Genomic DNA, 24203 nt, shown 5'->3' on the forward strand with positions numbered 1-24203 from the left:
TGATTGATTTCATTTTTTAAATTACCACAGGAAGCCTCAAAAATATTCCCTATTCAACATCTCATAAGTTAATATGTTGAAAGTGACCACTCTTCTGTACAGAAAAGAATTGAATAGGGAACATACTCAGGGTATTTATAATTATCTCTGTAAACTCACCCCTTTGGCTATAAATTAGAATTTTTGTCCAGAAATGGACTTTTTGAGCAATATAACTTTCCAATTCATTTCTCAGAACTCAAGTATCTTAGAGTCTTAAAAATGATTAATAATGAGGGCGCCTGGGTGGCTCAGTTGGTTAAGCGACTGCCTTCGGCTCAGGTCATGATCCTGGAGTCCCGGGATCGAGTCCCGCATCGGGCTCCCTGCTCAGCGGGGAGTCTGCTTCTCCCTCTGACCCTCTCCCCTCTCATGCTATCTCATTCTCTCTCTCAAATAAATAAATAAAATCTTTAAAAATACAAAAAAAAAGACTGTCTTTAAAAAAAAAAAAATGGTTAATGATCAGATTCCATGCTCCATGAAACCTCAAATGCTAATTACATTCTCAAACAGTAAATGGCCCACAGAGCATTTGATAACAAGCAGCTACTTTTTTCAAATTTGTTTCACAATATTAAAAAAAAAAAACTAAAGAACACAGTAATCACCCCTTAGTTTTCTGAAACATAAACAATAATGACTCCAGAAGCAAAATACCCACAACCCAAGTCAAAACAATTGAACCATAAAGTCATTTAACCAGATTTGAAGGATTTCTAAGACTGATCCTCATTCTCTAAGAAAGGTCAAGAACTTCCCTAATCTTTTTTTTTTCTTTAGTTACACCAGAAAGAACTTATTATGCTGGCGACTACAATGTTTTTTAAAAATCCAGACTTAACTATTGCCAGTTAAATTTTTTAACCTAAAAAACCACTAAAATCTTTTAGCACATGGTTTCTAATCTAAAATCCATCACTGGGGCGCCTGGGTGGCTCAGTTGGTTAAGCGACTGCCTTCGGCTCAGGTCATGATCCTGGAGTCCCGGGATCGAGTCCCACATCGGGCTTGCTGCTCAGCAGGGAGTCTGCTTCTCCCTCTGACCCTCTTCCCTCTCGTGCTTTCTATATCTCATTGCCTCTCTCTCTCAAATAAATAAAATCTTAAAAAAAAATAAAATAAAATAAAATAAAATCCATCACTTAACCATTTAAGTCTGATTCTTGACCTAACCTCGGAGTAGCTGTTCCCTTACTCAGGCGACAACAGCAGCTAACTGAATCTACAACTTTGTTCTCCCAGCTTTAATCCCCTCCACAGCTTTCTTCAGTTGAGTGACTCAGAACATTGCTCTGGTAAAGTATTAACAGGATCAATTTGGGAGAGAGCTCAGGACTTAAAGCTGGGTTCAAATCCTGTCTTTGCCACTAACCAAACATGTGCCTTAGAGCAAGTTATTTAGTTTCTCTGGACCTGTTTCTTCATCTTTAAAATGAAGATAAGCATTACCTTCCTCAGGGGGTTGCTGAAGATTAGGTGAGTTGATCTACTTCCAGCAATTGAGCACACAGTAGGCACTCAACAGATATTTGTTGAAGTTCCTCATTAATGATTATTTTGTTAGTGTTTAATATGTACCAGGCTCCATGCTAAGTGCCTAGGGTGTAGCAGGGAGAGATATAAACAACCCCACCCCCAAGAAACTGATATTCAAGTGGGAAATACAGAATAAAAACTAATAATTTAAAATAATGAGTTAGGATGGAAACAAACAAGGACTGAAATCAAGAATATGGAGAGGAAGAAGATCAAAAACATCTTTGCCAAAGAAGTGGCATTTACACTAATAAATGAAGGATGACAAGGACCTGGCCATGCAAATAGGAGGAAGGGTTCAAGGCAGAGAAAACAGCAAGTGAAAAAGCTCTAAGAAAGGAAAAACTTGGAAGTGAAAAGCAAGGTCAGTGTAACCAAAGCACAGAGCTAGGATGAGCATGATAATGACTTGGGTAGGGCTTTGAAGGCCACTATAAAAAGCTGGAAGGGAAGTGGTGTGATCCCATTAGCATCTAGAAAAATGCCCATGTTCATGTCAAAGCTCTTGTGCTGGTTCAGTTTAGCCTCCTTAGTACAAAAGCAAAGGTTTTCCCCAACACTCCAAAAGGGGAAAAAAAAAAAAAGGGATCCGAGAACAGGGCATCCACAGGAATAAGCCAGAGGTTTGGGCTGGTGTGGTGACTGTCCTCGCTGGACAATAACAGGCAAAACTATGGACAAACATTGATAGAAACAAATAGGGGATGGGAAGTGCTGATTCTCTGAAGGCTGATGGGCTCTGCTCAATGACTCAAGCTTCCACAAGGGCACTGGGTACTCAAACACCACCCCTCACTGGGCGTTTTACTGCCTCTGCAATGATGAGACACCAGGAATCTTTGGAAGGCTCTTGTTCTGGCTGGTCTAATAACTCCATCCAGCCATAACAAGCGTGCAGGAAAACAAGGCACAATCTTCCTGTTTGGACCTTTAAAGATATCTCTCTCCCTTTTACATACATACACACACAAACACACACACCTACCTCCCCCCCCCATAGCCTTTAGTCTCTGTGAGCCCTTTAGCAGAAGCTGAATCTTCCAAAAACTAGTGCCCCTTCCCTCAAAGACAAAAATGAGCATAAGGTTAAGTCCCTCCAGAGAAGAAAACAATGAGACCCTGACATTTTCATTTTCAAGAAAGCTGAGCACTCACGTCCTGCAATCAACATTTTCAGAGCACTCGCATTATCAGGTGGAGGAAGGCAGGAGTGGAAGATGGGACAGCAGTGCAGAGCCTGATGCAGCCTCCCAGATGGAAAGGAGGCATGGATTAAACAGGTACCACTGAAACTAGAAAGTAGATATTTGGGAGACATTTTTAGAGATACAACAAAAAGAACTTGCCGCTGAATTAGACATAGTAGGTGAAGAAAGAAGCAGTGAAGTGAATTATGATGCCACTTTCTGTCAGAGAAAATTGAAGAAGACAAGACAAAAAAATGGGGAGGGGGCACCTGGGTGGATCAGTCGGTTAAGTGTCCCACTCAATTTCAGATCAGGTCATGATCTCAGGGTCATGAGATCAAGCCCCACGTCGGGCTCCGCACTGGGCATGGAGCCTGTTTAAGATTCACCCTCTCCTTCTCCCTCTGTCCCTCTCCTTTTCCTAAAAAAAAAAAATTTAAGTTTCATCCTGGACATGTTAAAGTTCTGACAAAGTGGAGATGTCAGGGAAGCAGTTGAATATCTGAGTACAGAGCTCAGAAGAGAGATCCAAACTGGAGATACATGTTTGGGAGTTGTAACTAAAGATGCTAAAAGCCTTGGGAAGAGATGAGTGCTCTAAGAAGAGGGTGGAGTGGGGGAGAGAACCCATGTCTGAGGCCTGGGGAACCCCATGGATGAAGGGTGGGTAGAGAAGAGCCAGGAGAAGAGGGAAGGACATTGCAGGAAGATGGCTACATTGTTCCCACTTTCCCTTTCCCAAAGCTAAGGTATCCTATGGTTCTTCCACCATTCTTTAACTTTGCAGGATTTTATTTCCTCATTTTTCTCCAGTGCCATTGCAGAAGAGAAAGTTTTCCTTTTGTTTTATGGGGAAGAATGAGTTTGGTTTATTTCATTTTTTATATCTCTATTTACTTTTCATGGAAAGCCATAAAATAAAATTATATCAAATTATTTTTATAATAACATCTGAATGGGGGGCAGAAATTCTAACTTAGAGAAACCACTTTTTCAAAGTTAAATTAATTCACTGGATCTACAATTGTTTTAATCGTAAATATTATTTCCAACATATATTTAGATGACACATAAGATAATGAAGCATGAATCGTATTCACTCTACCCCCAACATGAAGCAACCTAAGAGAAAAATCACACAAGGAGAGTTCAAGCAGCATTTTTATAAGCTCAGATTCTCCATAATCAAAACCACAGCATCCCCTGAGGTTACTCCCATCGAGAGAGATCTTATCATTCATGTCAATTCCACTCTAAAAACCACTGTCTAGAACCATGAGAGACGATGGACTCTGAGAAACAAACTGAGGGTTCTAGAGGGGAGAGGGGTCGGGGGATGGGTTAGCCTGGTGATGGGTATTAAAGAGGGCATGTTCTGCATGGAGCACTGGGTGTTATACGCAAACAGTGAATCATGGAACACTACATCAAAAACTAACGATGTAATGTATGGTGATTAACATAATAAAAAAATTTTTTAAATTTAAAAAAATCTAAAAAAATTTTTTTAAATTTTAAAAAAACGAAATGTTCTATAGGAAGTGGACAACATCCTAAATAAATAAATAAATAAATAATAAAAACCATTTTCTAGGGACGCCTGGGTGGCTCAGTTGGTTAAGTGACTGCCTTCGCTCAGGTCATGATCCCAGAGTCCCAGAATCGAGTCCCTCATCGGGCTCCCCGCTCAGTGGGGAGTCTGCTTCTCCCTCGGACCCTCTCCTCTCTCATGCTCTCTCTCACTCTCTCAAATAAATAAAATCTTTTTTAAATTAAAAATTAAAAAAATAAAAATAAAAACCATTGTCTAAGAGGATCCTCATCTACAAAACTAGAAGAGAATACCTAATAAGGGCAAGATAAATAGCCAATATTTATTTGTATCAATGGTAAGCATCAAAAATTGCATGCAAACAAAGGCAAAACTATCACATGGATTAATCCATAGTGCACCAATTGGGAAGTCTACTTCTCCAAGAACAAATTCTTCTATACCAATTTACATTTAGAAAATCACCCACTTGGTAAAATTAAAGGAATTCTTACTGTCATACATAGCTTCTTCCCATATGATTTTACATCCATTTTAGCACTTACCTAATTTTCTTGGAGAGCTCTTTTAAGTCTCTTATCTTGACAGATGGTGAGTTCTTGAAGTCATGTCTATTGTTCCTACCCAGTGCTGGTCCTGATTTTCGGGGATCTCAAAGTAAAGGTTTAGGATTCACTTCCATTGGAATCATCTGGAGGATGCATCAAAATGCAGATTCCTGGACCCCACCCCCAAACATATGGAATTAGCATATTTTTAAGGATTTCTAACAGCTCTGATAGGGCCTTCAAAATGCATCAAGGAGATAATGAATCCAAAAGGCATAACCACCTAAGAGCTACAGGCTGATATTTCTTCTACACAGTATTGTTTGGAAACTACTGCCATAAAATTGGTTGAATGAAGAAGAAAAATGTCACACTGGGTAAACCTCTATTTTATAAACAGAAACAGTTTATGACTATTTTACCTTAGAGTACTCCAGCAGTGCATATCTCATATATTTTTACTGAATCAAAATATATAATTTTGGGATTTTAAAACTAAGAGACCTTAGAGATTACACTGAGAAAAAAATATATACCAAAAATGTATTAAAAACATAAAGGTTGGGGCACCTGGATGGCTCAGCTGGTTAAGCGTCTGCCTTTGGCTCAGGTCATGATCTCAGTGTCCTCCTAGGACTGAGCCCCATGTCTGGCTCCCTGCTCAGCAGGGAGTCTGCTTCTCCCTCTCCTTCTGCCCGTCCCCCACCCTGTGCTCTAATAAAAAACCTTTAAAAATAAAAAAAAAAATAGATACCTAAACAATTACAGTTATCCCCTGAATCATTTATTTAAATAAAACTAAAAAGCCAAACATTTAAAACCCCAAATCTTTTTTTTCATAAAAACATTCATCATTTTTTTCATGAAAAATTTTAAGGAGTTATATTTTAAACATTATAAATTATACCTTTACAATAATTCACTCTTTAATCAATACATAAACATTTGTACAATCTACAAGTAGAAATAGTGTTTTAAATAAAATGTTATAATTTCACAAATTAATAAATTTCCAAAATTCAATCTCAAAAAACATTTTAAAGTATATGCTATGATTTTTACAAAAGACAAAAGTTTTTTTTCCCCCAAAAAACAGATTATTTTTCCTACATATAGTCAATATCATTGTATGGCATGAACAGTTCAAAATATAAAATATTTAAAACTATCAGAAAATTTATTTTGTTACTGCTTTAAAAATATCTATGGCTATACTAAGTTTTATAGAGGCTTAATGTTTCAAATTGAGATAAAGATGTCATATTCAATTTTCACCCTCCCAGCAGATAATAACCATGAGTCATTTCTTAGAACTAGGATTTCAGGTAAGAGGTAAGGACAGGCTGTGCCATTTGTATACTTCACAATCTTAGAAACATTTTATAACCATGGTATGTGTAAGGGACTTGTAATTACTCTGATGTCCCTTTCAATCTGTGTCAAGAAGTTAATAAATGTGCATTTTACACAGAGCACTTGTTCTTGGGACAGTGAGCTGAACAGCATCTCCTATCTTTTTATTCATTCATAGCTTGGGTAAAACACTGACTGTCCTTCTAACCCATTACCTCCACCAGAATAATAACAATGCTATCAGTATCCATATATTTTTAGATGTATCAGAGGGTGAAAGGGTTATTATATGATCGATCTTTTACATCTTTGGCAGATAACTGTGCCCTATTTAGAAGAACCATTATTTTGAAAACTCTATTCACAGATGAAATTCATTTTGCTTCTATGCTAGATAGGCAATGATAACTGAAGGATGCCAGGAAGGCTCTCTCTAGACTTGATGAAGGTCTAGCAATAACATGGACCTAAAGAAAGTGTGCTTCACTTGGAAAATCTCTCTTTGTTAAAGTTATAAGGGGGGGCGCCTGGGTGGCTCAGTTGGCTAAGCGACTGCCTTCGGCTCAGGTCATGATCCTGGAGTCCTAGGATCGAGTCCCGCATCAGGCTCCCTGCTCAGCAGGGAGTCTGCTTCTCCCTCTGACCCTCCCCCCATCTCATGTGCTCTCTCTCTCTCTCTCTCTCTCTCTCAAATAAATTTAAAAAAAAATCGTTAAAGTTATAAGGGGAAATATAGCAAATTAGTCATTTGGCAAAATTATTTCTAATTACCTGTTTACATTACAATATTGGATATAGCCGTCCCAAGGAGAGGTTAACTGATTACAGCTTTTATAATTGAATTCTTAAAGTTTCACATCATGTAATTATTTAATTATATTTTTGAAATGTAACAGAAGCCCAAAATGTACCTATTTATAATCATCAGAATATGTACACTTGATCAGGGGCAAGCAACATTCAAGGCCCCATCAAGCCCAAAATTCAGTCCCCACAATACACAGTGTGTGCTTAGTGGCCCCTGAAAGATGCAATTTTGCATGGAAGGAAATCAAGAATAAAATAATCCTCCTCCACTGGGGGGAAAAAAACTCCTGTAGAACAAAAGAAAATAAGAGAGGCCTTCTGGAAATGTTTGGTGGTAACAGTGAAATAGCATGTTTAATGGAAAAAAAAAAAAAAAAAGACTGGTCTCATTGTAGTAGAAGGGTAGCCCATATCGTAGACGGTGACAACTAAAATGAGACCCTGCTCTTTCTGTGCACTGAGAGTTACCAAAAGGCACAAAGTTCACAAACAGATACACTTTCAGGGACGGAACAAAATGACATAAAGAAACTGACCTTGTTATCAGCTTAGCAATAGAGGTGAGAGACAAAGACACTTCAAGGAAAAACCTATTAGGATTAAAGTACCTGTACCCAGGTGAAGCCCTGAATGATGATAACTACTATTTAACCCTAACAGGCAAGTAGAGTTATCGCTGTACATGGATACTGGTACCTTACACATCAAAATTCCAGAAAACTCATGGTGAGCACAATTCAGTTTCTGAATATGAGACTCCATAAATCACAGAAAATCAGTGTCAATCTTCCTGCTTGCCCAAAAAGGAAGGAGAAAAAGATATCAACAATAAATAATGACTCATCATTTCAAATCTAACATCTAGTGCCAGGAAATTTTTTTTGTTAAACTAAAGTGCTTTTATGGGCCTGCCTCAACTTTCTCACCTTTAAAAATATCAACTCTTTCTTTGTGTGTCCTTCTAAGAGAGGTGGTATTAAGAATCAGTAGACACCTTAAAATAAAAATTAAAAATTAAAAAATTAAAAATAATTTAAAAAAGAATTAATAGATATTTGGGGAGCTCCAAAAGAAATCCATGAAACAAGTAACAAATTACAGCCTGAGCTGGGTCCCATTTTCAAATGATGGGCAAGCGCATTAAGACAATCCATGTTCTGTAAACTCCTTTAGTTACACATTAATGACTAAAACAGGGCTTTCTCTACAGGTCTCAGATTAATGAGACAAAGAGTATCTGCTTCAAACATTATACTTATGTGAAAGAGGAGTGGATGTCAGTAAAAGTAAAGTTGCACCAGAAAACAACAGTTATCTAAGCATTAACTCACCATGAAAAGGGAACTGCTCCTGATTTCCTGGAATACAGCCCTCGCGGGTCATTATTTCCGATCACCATGGCAGCACACAGCATTTTCCATCTAACACTTTAGAAGAATGCTTGGTCACACCATGCACTGCCTTATTAAGTGATCTATGTTGAAACCATTCATTTCCATTCTCTGACATCCATAAAATGTCAAATAAGAGTGATAAGACAGTCATTTGCCCTCAATTTTCTCAATAATGTAAGGTTTTAGAGAAAGTATGTTAGAACTCTAAAATAATAGACTAATATATTTTCTCAATTCCTCCCGTCCTCCTTTATTTCCACTGGGGGAAATTGATTTCTGATAGTATCTCCTCTAAAGTTTAGGGGGCTTAAAAGCATTGCTCTTTCACCCAAAAAAAAAAAAAAATGTTCTCAAACATAGTTATTTTCTGAGTAAATATCTTTCAAAAGAAAAGTTCTACAAAGACTATAAAAACCTTCCCTGGAGTGCTTATAAAGGATAACATAAAAGTGGGTATGAGTGGAAAAAGAATGGTTTAAGAACTGCTTTAAAAAAATCAAATTTAAGTGGTTTCTACCCTGCCTTTTCTACCCTTCTTCCACACAGGCAAATACATACACAGTATAATAGATTTTAACAAGTTTTTTAAAAGGAGGAATTACAAAGAAGCAAAAATATAAAAGTCAATCAATCCTTGTTTTATGAAGAAAGTAGGCCATAGACATCAAGAGGCTTTAGGAATTGTCCTCCCCTTATTCAGTGGATTAAAAAAACGCTTTCTAGACCCACAGTGGTCATAATTCACACTTCACTTCCAGAACATACCCAGATCAGGCTGGTATAACAAAGTGAAGATGCTCAGAGGCAAACCATACTCTAACCCCAGTTTCACTGCATTAAGATTTTAAAAATGAGCTACAGAGCTATTGCAATCAGCTACTTACATGTGGAAAAGAAAACACGATGTTAATAGGGAGCAAAATCCTCTCTCTAGAAATACTCCCTAAAACTTACTTTAAAAAGACTCTTGAATGAATATTAAAATTGATACTTTAGGTGATTTAAGCATACCACAACTGCAACCGCATTAAAAGGTACCCAGAAACCAAAATTATATTTCAAAGAATGTATTCCAAACTCATAAGACCAAACCAGAGTCTGTAACAGTGTCTAAAAACAGATCTTATGGATTTTTTTTAAAAAGAATGGTTCATTTCTCCAGAGATGGATCATCCACGTCATCATCATTCTCGTTTTGCATCACCAATGACTCCCCAAACATCAAAGACAAATTCATCTGGGAACGCAAAGTCTCCAAGAGTTTCGTCAAGTGCCACAGCAAATTCGTCTGGATTACCTTTGTCCTTTCCAGCTTCAAACATTGTGGTAGCTATCAAAAACAATTTTTTAAAAATTAGTGATACATGAGAGACAGCATCAGAGAAGTGAGAAAAATGGCAGCAGGAAAATTACTTTCTAAATGTAACATGCATAGATCTATTTCTAGTACAAGCTATAACAGTAACATACTATCATCTATCAGGGTAACAAATACATTTTTTTTTTTATTTATTCATGAGAGACAGAGAGAGAGAGAGAGAGAGAGAAGCAGAGGGAGAAGCAGGCTCCCTGCTGAGCAGGGAGCCCGATGCGGGACTCGATCCCAGGACCCCGGGATCATGACCTGAGCCGAAGGCAGACGCCTAACCATCTGAGCCACCCAGGCGCCCGTAACAAATACATTTTTAAACAGTCTGTCCACTGCACCCAGATTTGCCACCCCTGGCCTCTCCTCCACCTTGGAACCCATCAGTCAAGAACTACTGGTACTCCTCTGGCTCCAGAAAGGAAACCCTGTGGGTAACCCTGCCAGGAATCTCAGAGTACATCATCCCTCTTCCACCTGCCCACAGTCACTAGCTCTCTCTGCCCCTTCTACCAGCACCCCATGCCAAACTATGATAGAACCTAGTACTCCCCGCCCCTCCAAAGAACAAAGACAAAGGATACAAGTTGGCAATGGGAAAATCAAGCTAGGGAGAAGAAGGAGGTATCGGTCTACTCATGGAATCGAGGTAATTTTTCCTGAGCCCCTCTCTAGTTTGAGACAGAAAGTGAAAGTGGTGTTCTTGTTCTGTTTTTCTAGTAAATTGCCAAGTCCCAGTTCTTATGTCTGGGGAACCAGCATCTTCAGGAGTACACATTCCCATGGGACCTGCCCCAACTGGCTGGGAGCCCATGAGGCTCAGCTGTTTTGTTCTCAGTCCCTTATAAGCACCAGCAACTGGAAAGAGACAGTGTGGATGTGATTTAGGACTTGGGTAAAGAACCTCCAGGTAAAAAAGAAACACCAAAGCTCAGCATCTCCTTTCCTCCCAGGTTAAGGTTGAACAAATCAACAGTTGTAGGATTTCTCTGAATGAACCAAGAGGTCTGGTCTTTCAGCTAAAATCCACTAGGGCTCTTAAGAGCATTTAAGGACTGTGCCTTGTCTCAAACAGTTCTGTACTAACAGGTTAAAGGGAAAGGAGGAGATGTGGCCCAAAGTAATAACTGACTGACAAAGGGACAGAAGGAAGGTAGCAACATGAGGAACAGGATATTTACATAGTTTCAAAATATCTCTCCACCAAATACTTATTACAGAAAGAATAACTTTATAATGGAGACGATTCGCAAATACCACCGTAAGTCATCAACATGAACAATATCAGAAATAGAACAAATCCTATGCCTCCTGATAAGATGTAATTGAAAAGAATACAGCATCACATTTGATATTTTTGCCAGAGGTAAAACCTAAACGTAATTCTGGGGAAAAAAAAAAAATCAGACAAATCAGAATTGAGGAATATGCTATAAAATAACAGCTGCACCCTCCAAAAGCATTAAGGTCATTAAAATCAAGAGTGGGAAACTATTCTAAATTGATATAAATAAAAGTAACATAAGATTTTGAACATGCTCTTCTGCTACAATGGATATTAAGGTATTTAGTGAAACATAACATATGAATAAGAGATGATAGTAATGTATCAGTGTTAATTTCATGATTCCTGGTAATTGATATTGTGGTAAGCTAGGAGAATGTATTTGTTCGTAGGAAATATGCACTAAAGTATTTGGGGGCAATAAATATTGTTAATTTATTCCCATGCTCAAGGGGAAAAAGTCTTTGTACTGTATGTATAACTTTTCTCAATGTTTAAGATTGCTCCAAAAATACCTTTAAAAAGCAGTTATGAGAGAGGAGGAATGGATTCCTTCTCATCATTATTCCTCTCTCTCTCACCTTGCCTCAGGCCTCAGCCCTGACCCAAAAGCTTCTGCATTTACTGTCAATCCAAACAAACACTTCAAAGAGGAAGAAGGCCTTCAGCTTCAGCTCCAAAGGGTTTGGCCAAGTTTATTACAACTTTTATATATATTTTAAATGGCATACCAATGTTAGCCAGGATATAGTGAAACAAATATTCAGATACACACAGGGTTGACTTCATAAACTTAGCTTTTGAAAAATAATTTGACAATCAGTACTATCAAAATCCTTAAAAATGTTCACATCCTAGGGGTGCCTGGGAGGCTCAGTCGGTTCAGCATCTGACTCTTGATTTCGGCTCAGGTCATGATCTCAGGGTCATGGGATCAAGTCCCTGTGACAGGCTCCCTGCTCAGCAGGAAATCTGCTTCTCTCTCCCTCTGTCCCCGCTTGTGCTCACTTGAATAAATAAAATCTTTTAAAAAAAAAAAAAGAAAAGAAAAAGAATAAACTCCCAACAGATCTTGAATAGCCTACTCAGTCTTTTATGGCCATAGGAATGAGTTCAGTGTCTTATACACTGTACATGCTGGTAGATGCACAGGACAGGAGGTGGCTTTGTAATTATAATTTAATAATTTTTACACTGACACAGTTAACATTGCATTGGAGAAAGCAAAACCTAGAGGTCTGGTCCTATAGCCAGGCTATGGAAAAAAGAGTAACCAAAACTTAAAATATTGCAAAAGTAGGACTTGAGTTCAGAATTTTGCTAAGCCTACCATTTTAAACATTTCTCATAGGCTCCACAGATAGCATTTATTGAGACAGTTACCTAAAGATTATACTAACATGTGGGTGATATACAATCTAGCAGAAGAAGAAAGAAGATGCACACATAAGATATAAGAAAATCTACATTCAGAAGCAAAAACTAACAGTGCAAAGGAATGATGCTCTTAAATGCTGGGGGGACACAAAGACCAGAATCAGATGTTCCCTGATGGACAATGAGTCAGCCAATCTCCCACTCACACACACACCTGCTTAACTATAAGAAGTAACTTGGTACATGGCTGTATGGTACCTCGGGAAGCTCAGCAGTGTTGTCTAGAGCACTGAGCCCAGGAACGATATATTCTGGACCTTGCCTACTCTGACTTGCAATCTCTGGCTGGGGTTCCTTAGTTACAAAATGAGAAAAATGATGGTCTCAGATGCCCATACCACAACCTCACAATCCAAAAAACTGTATAATCTCACTCATACACTCATGCTGGTACAGCAGAAAAGTTAAACTTCCACACTAAATACAGTCCCAGAGTTGGTCAGACCTCCAGGTATACAGTCCTACCTCTACTACCACTACCATTATTACTAGTAATCATTATTAGTGATCATCCCTAAAAATAATAGCTGTACCTATTATTTATGATGTGACAGGAATTTTATACATATTATTTAATTTAATGTGTTGGCAACCCTTTAAGGTTTTTATTATACACCTTTTACAAAGATGTGGAATTTAAGGTTCGAAGTTTAATAATTTGTCCAAGGGCTAAAGTTTCAAACTTATGAAGTTAGGACTCATATTCTCTGTGAATTCACTATTTTGGTGCCTCTCAACACACAGTCAACAAACATTTACCAAATATTTACTCTAGGAGAAGTACTGTAGTAGGAGCTGAGATTAAAAGCAGTACAGTATATGCCCTCAAGGAACTCCTGATCTGCAAAAAGTAACAAAAATACCAACTAGGCAGCTTTGTTAAGGTGTTAGAAATACTATATGTAACACAGCGTTCCATAAATCTTTTAAAAAACAGTAAGGAATCTGCTATATGAATTTTCAAAATTAAGAATGGAGCATGCACTAAAACATGCACAAATTTTTGCTAATGAATAAAGTATAAACACATATTTTGAACACTCTTAAAGAAGTAAATTGGTATAATTTTATCCTTTTTAAGACTGTATCTTTAAGAGAAAATCAAAATGAAGCTTTTACCAAAAAGAAGCACTCTTTATTAAGTTATATCACATTAACATGACAGCTACTAAAATGCTTTTCACCTATAATGGATCTGCAATACACTGCAGTAATATTTAACACCCAAATGCAATCTGGCCAAAAAAAAAAAAAATCCACTGAAAGAATATAGACTTGTTATACCACATCTAGCAGCTAGGTGCTGACCTCTACTGGCCATTTTGAAAATATCTTTTTATTATTTCCGCAACTGAACAATTTTTACATCATTTATTAACAACAAACTTATTTTGGTGATATAGGTCAATCTATATTTCCCACTAAGTTTTTAAATACTTAAACTGAACATTTAAACATAAGATACTACTGCAGATGAAAAATCTTGGTATTAAAAAATCCCAGAACTGAAACTCAGCTCTTAATTTGTTAGCTGACTTTGGGCAAGTAACCAAATGTCTCTGAATCTGTTTTCAAATCTATAAAATGACACATAGCAGGATTAAATAAAGATTAGTCCTAAACACTGTTAACCACTGTTAACCATCTGTAGTTGTATCTCCTTCTAAGAGAGATCTTTAGCATTTATTTCCCATAGACTTTTCACAAATAATCCATTTCAAAGAACTCAGGAGTCAAACATCAAAAACACCACCAATGTTGAATATGGTTTTTTTGTTAATGAAAATCTATTTCCAAAATCACTGGCTTTATCTGAGAAGGATGACTTTCTACAGTATTCACTGTTTTGAATTCATGGAAGAAAGAAAATCATCCTAAGAAGAAATGTAATTATCTCTATTTAAATGCCATTATTGTATTTTTTTAAAGGAGCTAAAAAAAAGTTTTATAAGAAAAAATTACTTAGATCATTCAAATTTCTTTTCCACACATTTCTGGATCTCTTAATAAATTAGAAATCCTAAAATTCTGACATGACTAGGATGATCTCCAAACTCCTAAATTGGTATCATCAGGACATATTATAGTTCTATATATAATTAACACAGTTGCCTTAAATATTCATGAGGAAACTTATATGATACAACTTTTTCATTAAGTTAGGTCAATCTCCTACAATATGTTACAGGACTCAAAATCCAGAATCCATTTTTCAGCCATGGATAACATTCCAAGGCAACACATGTTGAAAAGTTGAAAATTCAGTTCACAACTTAACTTTACAACCAAAAAAAGCACTGTCATCTGCAAGGTTACTTCCTAAACTCATTTCAATTATTTTCCATTTTCAAGTGGTAAATACAACCCCAAAGCTTTGTGAAGATAGTGTTTTGGTTTTAGTCATTTTATCGCCATATTACCTTTTTCACTTTTTAATGTAAATTTATATTAAAAACTCCGGAATAACATGATGTCACTGCAATCTGCCTTAAGACTTAACATTTATGAAAGCTAAGAACACTGAGACATAAAAACAAGCAAATATATTCATTTGTCTGTTAAATAGGTGTCACATTTGTGGTTTCTATTTCATGCTAATCAGATCTGAGTAATGACAGAAATTCCTAATTTAACAATGGTTGACATTCTTCAAACTTTTTTCCTTAAACTTTATGTCCCTAGGTGACTGATCACATTGCTAATCATGTATAATGATAATGACTTTCCGTGTCATTGGAAGAATTTGCTACAGATGATTAATTAACTTTACAATGGGATTACAAGTTAATTTACAAGGAATTTATGAGGAATGTTTAGTGCCCTGAATTTGTCAGACTGAAAGAAATGGGTTCTTAAAGAACCACTCCTTAATTCACTTAGAATTACTCCACTGTCTATTGTTCTTCCATGTATACTTGTATATATTTAATAAAAGAACAAAACTAATTTATTTATTCCAAATTTACACTTAATTAACTATAAGGCCTATACCCAAAATTAAGTTCTAAAGACTATTTAAAATTCTCCCCTTTGAAAAGTGTGGTTCTCCTAAATTTGAGTTCAAGATCTAGCATTGATAGGCTAAGTTTCCGAATCTTATGATAGTCAGTTACGCTGTTTGAAAACTTCTCAACTAAATAGCAATATATATTTTTCCAAACTGTCTAATCTGCATTTAAGAGCCCTGCCATTCATAAATCCCCTTTGCTTTCATTTGCATAATTTTCATAGGCCCACCTCACTTACACAAATCTGTCTTTCCAAACGCAAAAGGGATGAGGAAAAGTTTTTGTAGAAAAGTTTTAAGATGCTGGCTTTCTATAGGATAATCTCAGCTTGAACTTCTTGTCCGTGTGGAGCAAGTATCTATTTTATGCAAATTTTATATTTTGAATCAAGGAACTAGAAAAAAAGAGTATTAATATTTCTTCAATTGCAGACAGCATCTGTATATCCAACACAGAAATTTTATTTTAAAAGTTCAGAAAGGCAAGAAAAACATAAGAACAGACTCTATAAGAAGAAAGGAAGAATGAGTTGAAGTAGAAAAGGAATAATGAGTTTCAAATGCTCTACCTGAGCTAGAGTAAAATACACCTGGTAGCAGGGAAACAAAACAGTCCAAGTCTTTGGCTTAAAAAAAAAATGTATTAAGTACCTGATCCACACAAACACACTCTGAGCGCACACACGGGTGCATGCAGACACAAGCTCCACCACCGCAGTGCACAGTTACTCTTTCACCACCCAGCATCCCTCTGCCCGTCTCAAGGGCACTTTCTTCTGGCTCCTACATGGGAGAGGCCAGGATTTTTCACCAGCTCAGCCCTAGTATTTCAGTCACTCTCAGCTCCAGAGGTAGAGCATTTGACCAAGACCCAACCAACCCCCAGCCTTAGTGAGTCCATCAGCCCAGTCAGAGTCAATCCTCAGCATTTTGTTTGAATGACTTGGAAAAGGCCCTCCCCTCTTTCCCATCATGCTTTACACTAAGGTGTAGAGGATGGAGCCATGGCCATCATTTTGACTCCACGAGGGAGGGTCTGAAGGTGCCAGGGGACACCAGGGGGGCCTAAAATGCAGCCTAAGTGGAAAGAAGAGAAACCACATCCTGATGATAGCATGAGAACTCCAGATCTAGCCATTTCTGAAGCCAGGATCTACCTCTGAAGTTTTCAGTTATAAGAAGCAAAACATTTCCCCTCTTTTATCCTTTAAGTCAGTTGGAATTCGGTTTGTTATTGTTTTGTTATTTGCAATTGATAAATCAAGACCCTCCCTGACATCCTAGTGACAACATAATACCCAGCAATTCAACTGCTCAACTGCCCTGATCCGTCACACACCAGGTGTGTCCTTTTTCTTCCTGTTTGATTCAATGCTCACAGGATCTCAGTAATCCTATTAAGTGCATACAGTACATAATGTATAATTTAATCAATGTAGATCTGATGTATCAAATACATTCCATATGTGCCATTTACAAAATTTGTTCATATATAATTTTTAAATCCATAAAACAAGCTTATGAAGGAAGGCTATTATTATTATAGTTTATAGTTTATAGATTAAAAACTGAAGTTTAGAAAAGTTGACTTGACTCGCAGCTAGTAAATGGAAAGGGCCAGGTCTTTTCATTATTCTTTTATGTTTTATATCCTTATTTTCATTATGTTTTTCTCATCACTTTACAGTTTTTACCTTGAAAAGTATCACTGAGTATAAATGCAAGCAAGACACAAAGCAGCACTAAATTCAATTAAGAAATGTAAAACTTAAAAAATAGTATAATCTTACCTAAATCAGTATCTTGAATTCCCATGTACAATTCAAGAAGATCATCAATCTTTTCAATTGCTTTTTTTTTGGTTTCAGAGGGCTTTATCAAAGAGAAGAGAAATATTATTTTTACATGAAATCTGATGTGGAGCCAGTTCATGGTTGTGTACATCAGCTCATTTGGATGGAAACAGATCTACCATGTGCTCTGTAACTCAATACAAATCAAGACAGTAAATACTTATTTTTGGTGTTAGTGTTAAGTGTTATGGACTCAAAGAAGAAAAGCCAGAACAGAGACTCCAAGTAGCTGGCAATCTAGAAGGGGAGACAAAACTGTGAAAATAAGTAACTATGTAATAATGAGGAAAAATTTTTAAAGGATGTAAGAGGCATCACAGGCTAAGTAAATTTAAATCTCTTAAGATTCACAGAAGACTTGAGAAAGAAGGTGACTTAAAAACTGTTTTCAAAGATACACTGGTGGAAGATAAGCAGGAGAGGGCACTGCAAATAGAAGTATGTAACCAGGGCACCTGGATGGCTCAGTCGTTAAGCGTCTGCCTTCGGCTCAGGTCATGATCCCAGGGTCCCAGGATCGAGTCCCACATCGGGCTCTCTGCTCAGCGGGAAGCCTGCTTCTCCCTCTCCCACTCCCTCTGCTTGTGTTCCCTTTCTCGCTGTGTCTCTCTCTGTCAAATAAATAAACAAAATCTTTAAAGAAAAAAAAAAAGTATGCAACAGGGCGCCTCGCTGGCTCAGCTGGTGGAGCATAGGACTCTTAATCTCAGGGTTGTGAGTTCGAGCCCCACATTGGGTGTGGAGATTATTTAAAAATAAAATCTTTAAAAAAAAAAAAAAAGCATTGCAGTTGACACGCAACGTCTATGTGAGGTCACAGAGTCTGATAAAGAGTACAGCCGGACAGGACTAGATCTTAAGAGGTCCTGTGTGCCATGAAAAGGGCTTTAGCCTTCATCTTGCAGATGAAGGGTCTCCAAACCTTTTACTGGCCCACCCCAAAGTGAGCCAAACATTTCTGAACAAATACTCTTATTATTTTTTATTTAATTTTATTGTATTGTCGAAATAACTTTGTAGGCCTAAGATGGAGCTGCGCTGTCCAAGGTGTCATGTTATCTAACTTTCTTGGCCCTGTAAATAATCTGCTTAATCAGAAACACAGTATAATCCAATCAGCCAATCTCCAAACACAGCCAATTCTGGGACTTCTCACCCCATACAAGACTATGTGGCCCCAGCCGGTCAAATATTTTCTATTTTTCTCTTACTTGTTCTTTAATCTTTATCCTATCAAAGCTTCTTGCCTTCTACACCATTTTGCAATTCTCTGAAAGGAGACTGTCCACATCATGGATAAAGTTTGCTTGTATCATGTGAATTACCTTCTTTAATGATTCTTTTTAATTTTAATAACACTTTATTGTATTTTGTTTACTTTTTAAAGTAAGCTCTATGCCCAACATGGAGCTCGAACTCACAACCCCGAGATGAAGTGTTGCATGCTCTACCAACTGAGCCAGCCAGTCACCTCCTCTTTAATCATTTTTTAACAGTATGTGTCTTTCATAAATTATACACATTACTATATTAATATATCATATACATTATTAAAATACACAAAAAATAAAAATGTTATAAGGATAAAATGATGAAACAATCATTTTGTTATTGTTAAGATCTTATTTATCTGAAAGAGAGACAGAGTGCAAGCAGAGGGGCTGAGGTGGAGCTAATGGGACGAGCAGACTCCTCGCTGAGCATGGGGCTCAACGAAGGGCTCGATCTCACAATCCTGAGATCATGACCAGAGCTGAAATCAAGAGTCAGATGCTCAACCGATAGCCATCCAGGTGCCCCAACAACCACCTTTAAGTAATTTTTGTGTATTAATGGTACCAAAATATTTTGTTCTTCCTAAAACTATTAAAGGTTTCAGTGAAAAGCATGAATGGATGCATTTTATTATTCTTTGAAAATCTTGGTTTAATGTTGACAAAGTCTGGTTCTATATTCAGTTTAATACTTGGTTTTAAATAGCTTCCTAGCTGAAAAAGAAATTACCCAAAGATGTGAAATAACTATCAGTACAAATGTAGAATTCAAGATTAGATTGTAAGAAATTCATAGTACTTTTAATACTGTTATAAATATATGTTGCTTTGTGTTCTCCAAACTTATTAGAAATATGCATTTTATTACAAATGTCAATTTTTATTTCCTTGAGGATATTATTACAACTTTCTCATGTTTTTATTTATATGAACTAAGCCTTAAAAACAATAACGATATACCACTCTTGCCTTCTTTACAGTATATTTTGGATGTGCTGTGTAAAGCAACAGGCTATGCTAAGAAACTTGGATGTCCACCTTTGTATCAACCAGCCATAAGTTTTCATAACAAATATCAGTACTTCCCATATACAATCAGACATCAATATATTACCATTCTACCTAAATAGCTCTTGATCTCATCACCTCTTCTCCACTCACATTCTGATTGCCTGGGCTCAGCTCTCATTTTTTTTGGTATTTGCAGAAGTTTTCTAATTTTTCTCCCTGCCTGCAAACTTCACCCCCTCAAATTTACCCTGCTCAACAATCCATCCACTAGAACCAAGGGATTTTCTAAAATGCAAAACTGACCATGTTGCTCTCCTCACAATTTTTTTTTAAAGATTTTACTTATTTATTCATGAGAGAGAGAGAGAGAGAGAGAGAGAGAGAGAGAAGCAGAGGGAGAAGCAGGCTCCCCGCTGAGCAGGGAGCCCGATGCGGGACTCGATCCCAGAACCCTGGGATCATGACCTGAGCCAAAGGCAGACGCTCAACCTTCTGAGCCACCCAGGTGCCCTCTCCTCACAATTCTTAAATATCTCATTTGCAAAAATGCTTCTGGCCCTCCCAGGTCTCTTCCTTGCATTTGCCTCCACATCAATCCTTTCATTCACTACCCAGTACCCAGGCACCCAACTCAGAGTCTTCCTCTGGATTCCCCCCGCAGCTGACAATATTCTGGGAGACTCACACATTCAAAAGCACAACCTTGGCCTCACGGTTCCTTGAGTGTCTGCTCCCCATGACTGACCCTGGAAGTTGTCACCCAACAACTTCTGGGATCCCACTCCGGGAAAATGGCCTCCTCCCTGTTCACCGGTCTCACTCTTCTGCTCTTCAAAAACATGGGGAGGAGGGGAGCTTTTGTTGCTGAACTTTGAGTGCAAATAAGTGCGGCCTGCTGGGAACAGGACTCCTATAATGCCAAATAATGTCTGGAAGGCTGTGGTCCAAGGCCATTTTTGCTGGCTATAAGCAGGGTCTCCGGAACCAGAGGGAGCATACAGCTCTTCTTAAAATCAAAGGTGTTTATGCTCGAGATGAAACGGAATTCTAGCTAGGCAAGAGATGTGCTTATGTGTACAAAGCAAAGAACAACACAGTGACTCCTGGTGGCAAACCAGACAAAACCAGAGTAATCTGGGGAAAAGTAACTCGTGCTTATGGAAACAGTGGCATGGTTCGTGCCAAATTCCAAAGCAACCTTCCTGCTAAAGCCATTGGCCACAGAATCCGTGTGATGCTGTACCCCTCAAGGGTTTAAATTTAATGAAAAGTAAATAAAGGTGTAGATTTGTTCTCTTGTATTAAAAAAAAAAAAAGGGGGGGGGGAATCCTAGGGCAATATGAACACACAGCTAGCCGGGTCTGGCACTTTTACCCTCCGCCTGCAGGAACTCCCCCTAGCCTCAGACGCACGCCTGACCCTGCCCCCACCCCCCATCCCCACCTACGGGACAACTTCATCACCGCTGTCTTCACTGGGTGAGCAGACCACTGCTTGCCACCTTGAGTCCTTACCCTGCCTCCCTTAACCCCTACTGTTCTCTCCTTCCACCTTTCCTCCCTCCATTTCTCTCTTCCCCTTTTGGTGTTTTTCACTCAAAAACTGAGTCAATCAGCAAAACCCTACCCTTCTCAAGTTTAAATGCATCATTTATTAATTAATTCAGCAAAGATGTGAACTCCTTTGATGTGCGGGGTACTGTTCTAGGTGCTGGGGTGACATGTGAACAAGACATGTGAACAAAGGAACTAAACAGATAGACAAGAAACAAAGATACAATACGTTCTGTTGTGCTTAAGGCTTTAAAGAAAATTAAGGGCAAGCAAGACTGGGCAGGGGGAGGGGTGGCAGGAATTACTTGTTATGCAAGATACTCAAAGGCCTTTTAGATAAGGTGATATGTGGACAGAAACATGAAGAATCAGTAGAGCCATGCCCCTAAATGGGCAAGGCATTCAGGCAGAGGGAACAGCAGTTCAGAGATCCTGAGTTGTGATGTATCTGGAGTATTTGGGGACAGCAAGGAGGCCCATGTGGCTGAAGCAGCGAGAGCCAGGAGGAGGGTGGTGGGAAATGAGATCAGAGAAGAAATCCAGAGTCAGATCATGTTGGTCACTCTGAGGACTTTAGCTTTTATCCTGAGTGGCATGGGAAACCACTGGAGAGTTTGGAACAGAAAAGCAACCACTCGTGTTTTTAATTTTGGCTGTTGTGCTGAGCACGGTGGGAAAGAGAGAGGGCAAGGGTGAACACAGGAAGACTGAATACAGGTGACTGCAATATTCAGGACAAGATGTAGGTGCCTTGGGCCAGAGTGATGAGGGCAGACGTAGTGAGAAGTTGCTGCATTCTGGTCTATTGTGGAGGTAGACCCACCAGGGTTTGCTGATGGAAGGGACATGGAACTTGAAAGAGAAGAGTCAAAGATGACTACAAAATGTTTTACCTGAGGAGCCTGGAGTTCATGAATATAATCTTATAATCTTTCATTATCAAAATCTTAAGTATGCCTGCTACTACAGGTGGTTCTGAGACTTTCTCTTGTCTCTCAGAGAACTTTGGCTAAGTTTTTGAGCCAGTCCAGATGTCTCCAGATTCTAGCAAATGTCTGCAGGTAGCTGAAGATGGCTATAGATCACAATTTCTTCTCTTGTACCTATTTTCTACATTTCCTTCTTATATGCTTTCAATAATTTTCATATTGTTTAAGTAGGCAATAAAGTCCATGCTTTAATTAGAGTATATGGTATTTTGTTTAACTTTGTGGCTTTATCTTTATTTCCAGCTCTAATAAACATGAACATCCACACATTTCCAAGCAGAATGGGAATTAAATAAACATAACCTACCATGTCTTCCATGGTGGCAGGACCCTTTGATCTCAGGCGAAGTGTCTCTCTTCCAGTACTAATTTTTTCTGATGACTTTCCAGCTTTTGACCTTGGCTCTACTTCTATAAACATACAATGGAGGGAGAAAGGTGTATATACTCAGAATTTCAACAGACTGCTATAAAAGCAAATGTAATTTCTATCATAAAACTATATACACAATTAGAGATCTCATAGAAGGTATCTTCTTATAGAATTTCCTAAACAAAATAAATTCACCTGCCATCATTATTCTTATATTCTACATACAGTCTGGCTACAAAAAAGAAAAGGGAACTATATGAAGTGTACAGTTGGGAAAGACTTTAAGTTATAAGGAATAAAAACTAAAAATTAGCCTTATTATAAGATTAAAGGGGTATAGGGCGCCTGGGTGGCTCAGTCGGTTAAGCGACTGCCTTCGGCTCAGGTCATGATCCTGGAGTCCCAGGATCAAGTCCCGCATCGGGCTCCCTGCTCAGCGGGGAGTCTGCTTCTCCCTCTGACCCTCTTCCCTCTCGTGCTCTCTATCTCTCATTCTCTCTCTCTCAAATAAATAAAATCTTAAAAATAAATAAATAAATAAATAAAATTTAAAAAAAAAAAGATTAAAGGGGTATAAGTAACAGGAGAGCAGGGGCAGAAGTTCAGCTGGACTTCATTAAGGTCATGGAGAAGGAAAAGTCATGTCTTGAAGATAGGAATGGAGGTGCTACTGTTTGAGCACCTACCTTCGGCATGATGCTCTATACACAAAATCCCATTTAATACTCGTATCAACCCATGAGATAAGTTATAGCCCTCCTTTTACAGAAAAAGAAATTGAACTCAGTAAGGAGCAGAGCTGGGATTCGAATCCAGATCTTGTGACCCCAAAGTCTGTATGCTTTCCCCAATGACACTCCAACACCGCCCCTCTTGCAACCACAGGGGATATATTGAGAGGTGTCATACTGAGAGAAGCAGGATTCTATAGAGGCTAGGAACAAGTTAGGAAGGAATTCCCCTCAGAAGGCAGGCAAAAGAACAAGCAAAAAATGCATGGAAAACTACTGCTTTCCTTAGGCCTGTGGTGCTTTTTGTTTTTCCTATGCACCAAGAGTCACCCCCTTCCCCAAGACCAAGTAGTAACATAAATGAGTGAAAAGGTAGGGTGGGGCCTGAGGGTAACTCCAAGGTTCATGCCCTCTCCAGGCCACTCCAATAACTTACTGCCCTGTGGAAATACAGGCCCCGTATAACTGGAGCGACTTGTACACAAAGAAACTGGATACTCAGAACTCTCTGTGAATCTTTTCCTTTTGAAGTTTTGTCAAGTAAGTCAAACTTTTAAAAACAACATATTCGCAAAAGTAAAAGATCTGTGGATCCGATCCTAGTCACAGGCTACCAATTTATAACTTTGCAAATATCCCCCAAGTACTCCCGCCTGAGGACTCTATGTGGCAGCAGTTTGGGACAAGGGACAGAAATGGGGGCAGGGAGAGGCCATACCAAGAACTGGAGATAACGGCGCTCCAATGAGGAACCACGGGACAGGCTGGTAATATGCAAGTAGGTAGTGAGGTCTGTACAAAGCTCTCAAGACAGACATCAAGTGCATGGCAGAAATGCATTCCAACTGACTTAGAACCTAGAATAATTCCTGCCTTCAGCCAGTACTGTTTTGCTATTGGGAAT

The 24203-nt window shown here is 38.3% G+C and overlaps 1 protein-coding gene across 4 annotated transcripts in view; it reads right to left on the reverse strand.

The window, feature by feature from the left end:
- Window positions 1-4929: 4929 nt before the first annotated feature.
- The window catches only part of GIPC2 (GIPC PDZ domain containing family member 2), a 78547-nt gene continuing 59273 nt past the window's right edge, over window positions 4930-24203 (reverse strand). For 2 of the 4 annotated variants that reach the window (XM_025872027.2, XM_073896451.1), the window contains exons 4-6: window positions 22503-22606; window positions 17305-17386; window positions 7220-9749 (exon numbers count right to left, since the gene is read on the reverse strand). In XM_025872027.2, the coding sequence (XP_025727812.1) occupies window positions 9604-9749; window positions 17305-17386; window positions 22503-22606 (332 nt within the window). In that variant the 3' untranslated portion in view covers window positions 7220-9603. Of the gene's footprint in view, window positions 5036-7219; window positions 9750-17304; window positions 17387-17822; window positions 17979-22502; window positions 22607-24203 lie in introns of those variants that run through there. The other 2 variants (XR_012379396.1, XR_012379397.1) reach the window with 2 other exon arrangements.

The sequence above is a fragment of the Callorhinus ursinus genome, unplaced genomic scaffold, assembly GCF_003265705.2.
Source record: "Callorhinus ursinus isolate GAN/ISIS: 27379988/994484 unplaced genomic scaffold, GSC_fseal_2.0 scaffold9, whole genome shotgun sequence".
Lineage (NCBI taxonomy): Eukaryota > Metazoa > Chordata > Mammalia > Carnivora > Otariidae > Callorhinus > Callorhinus ursinus.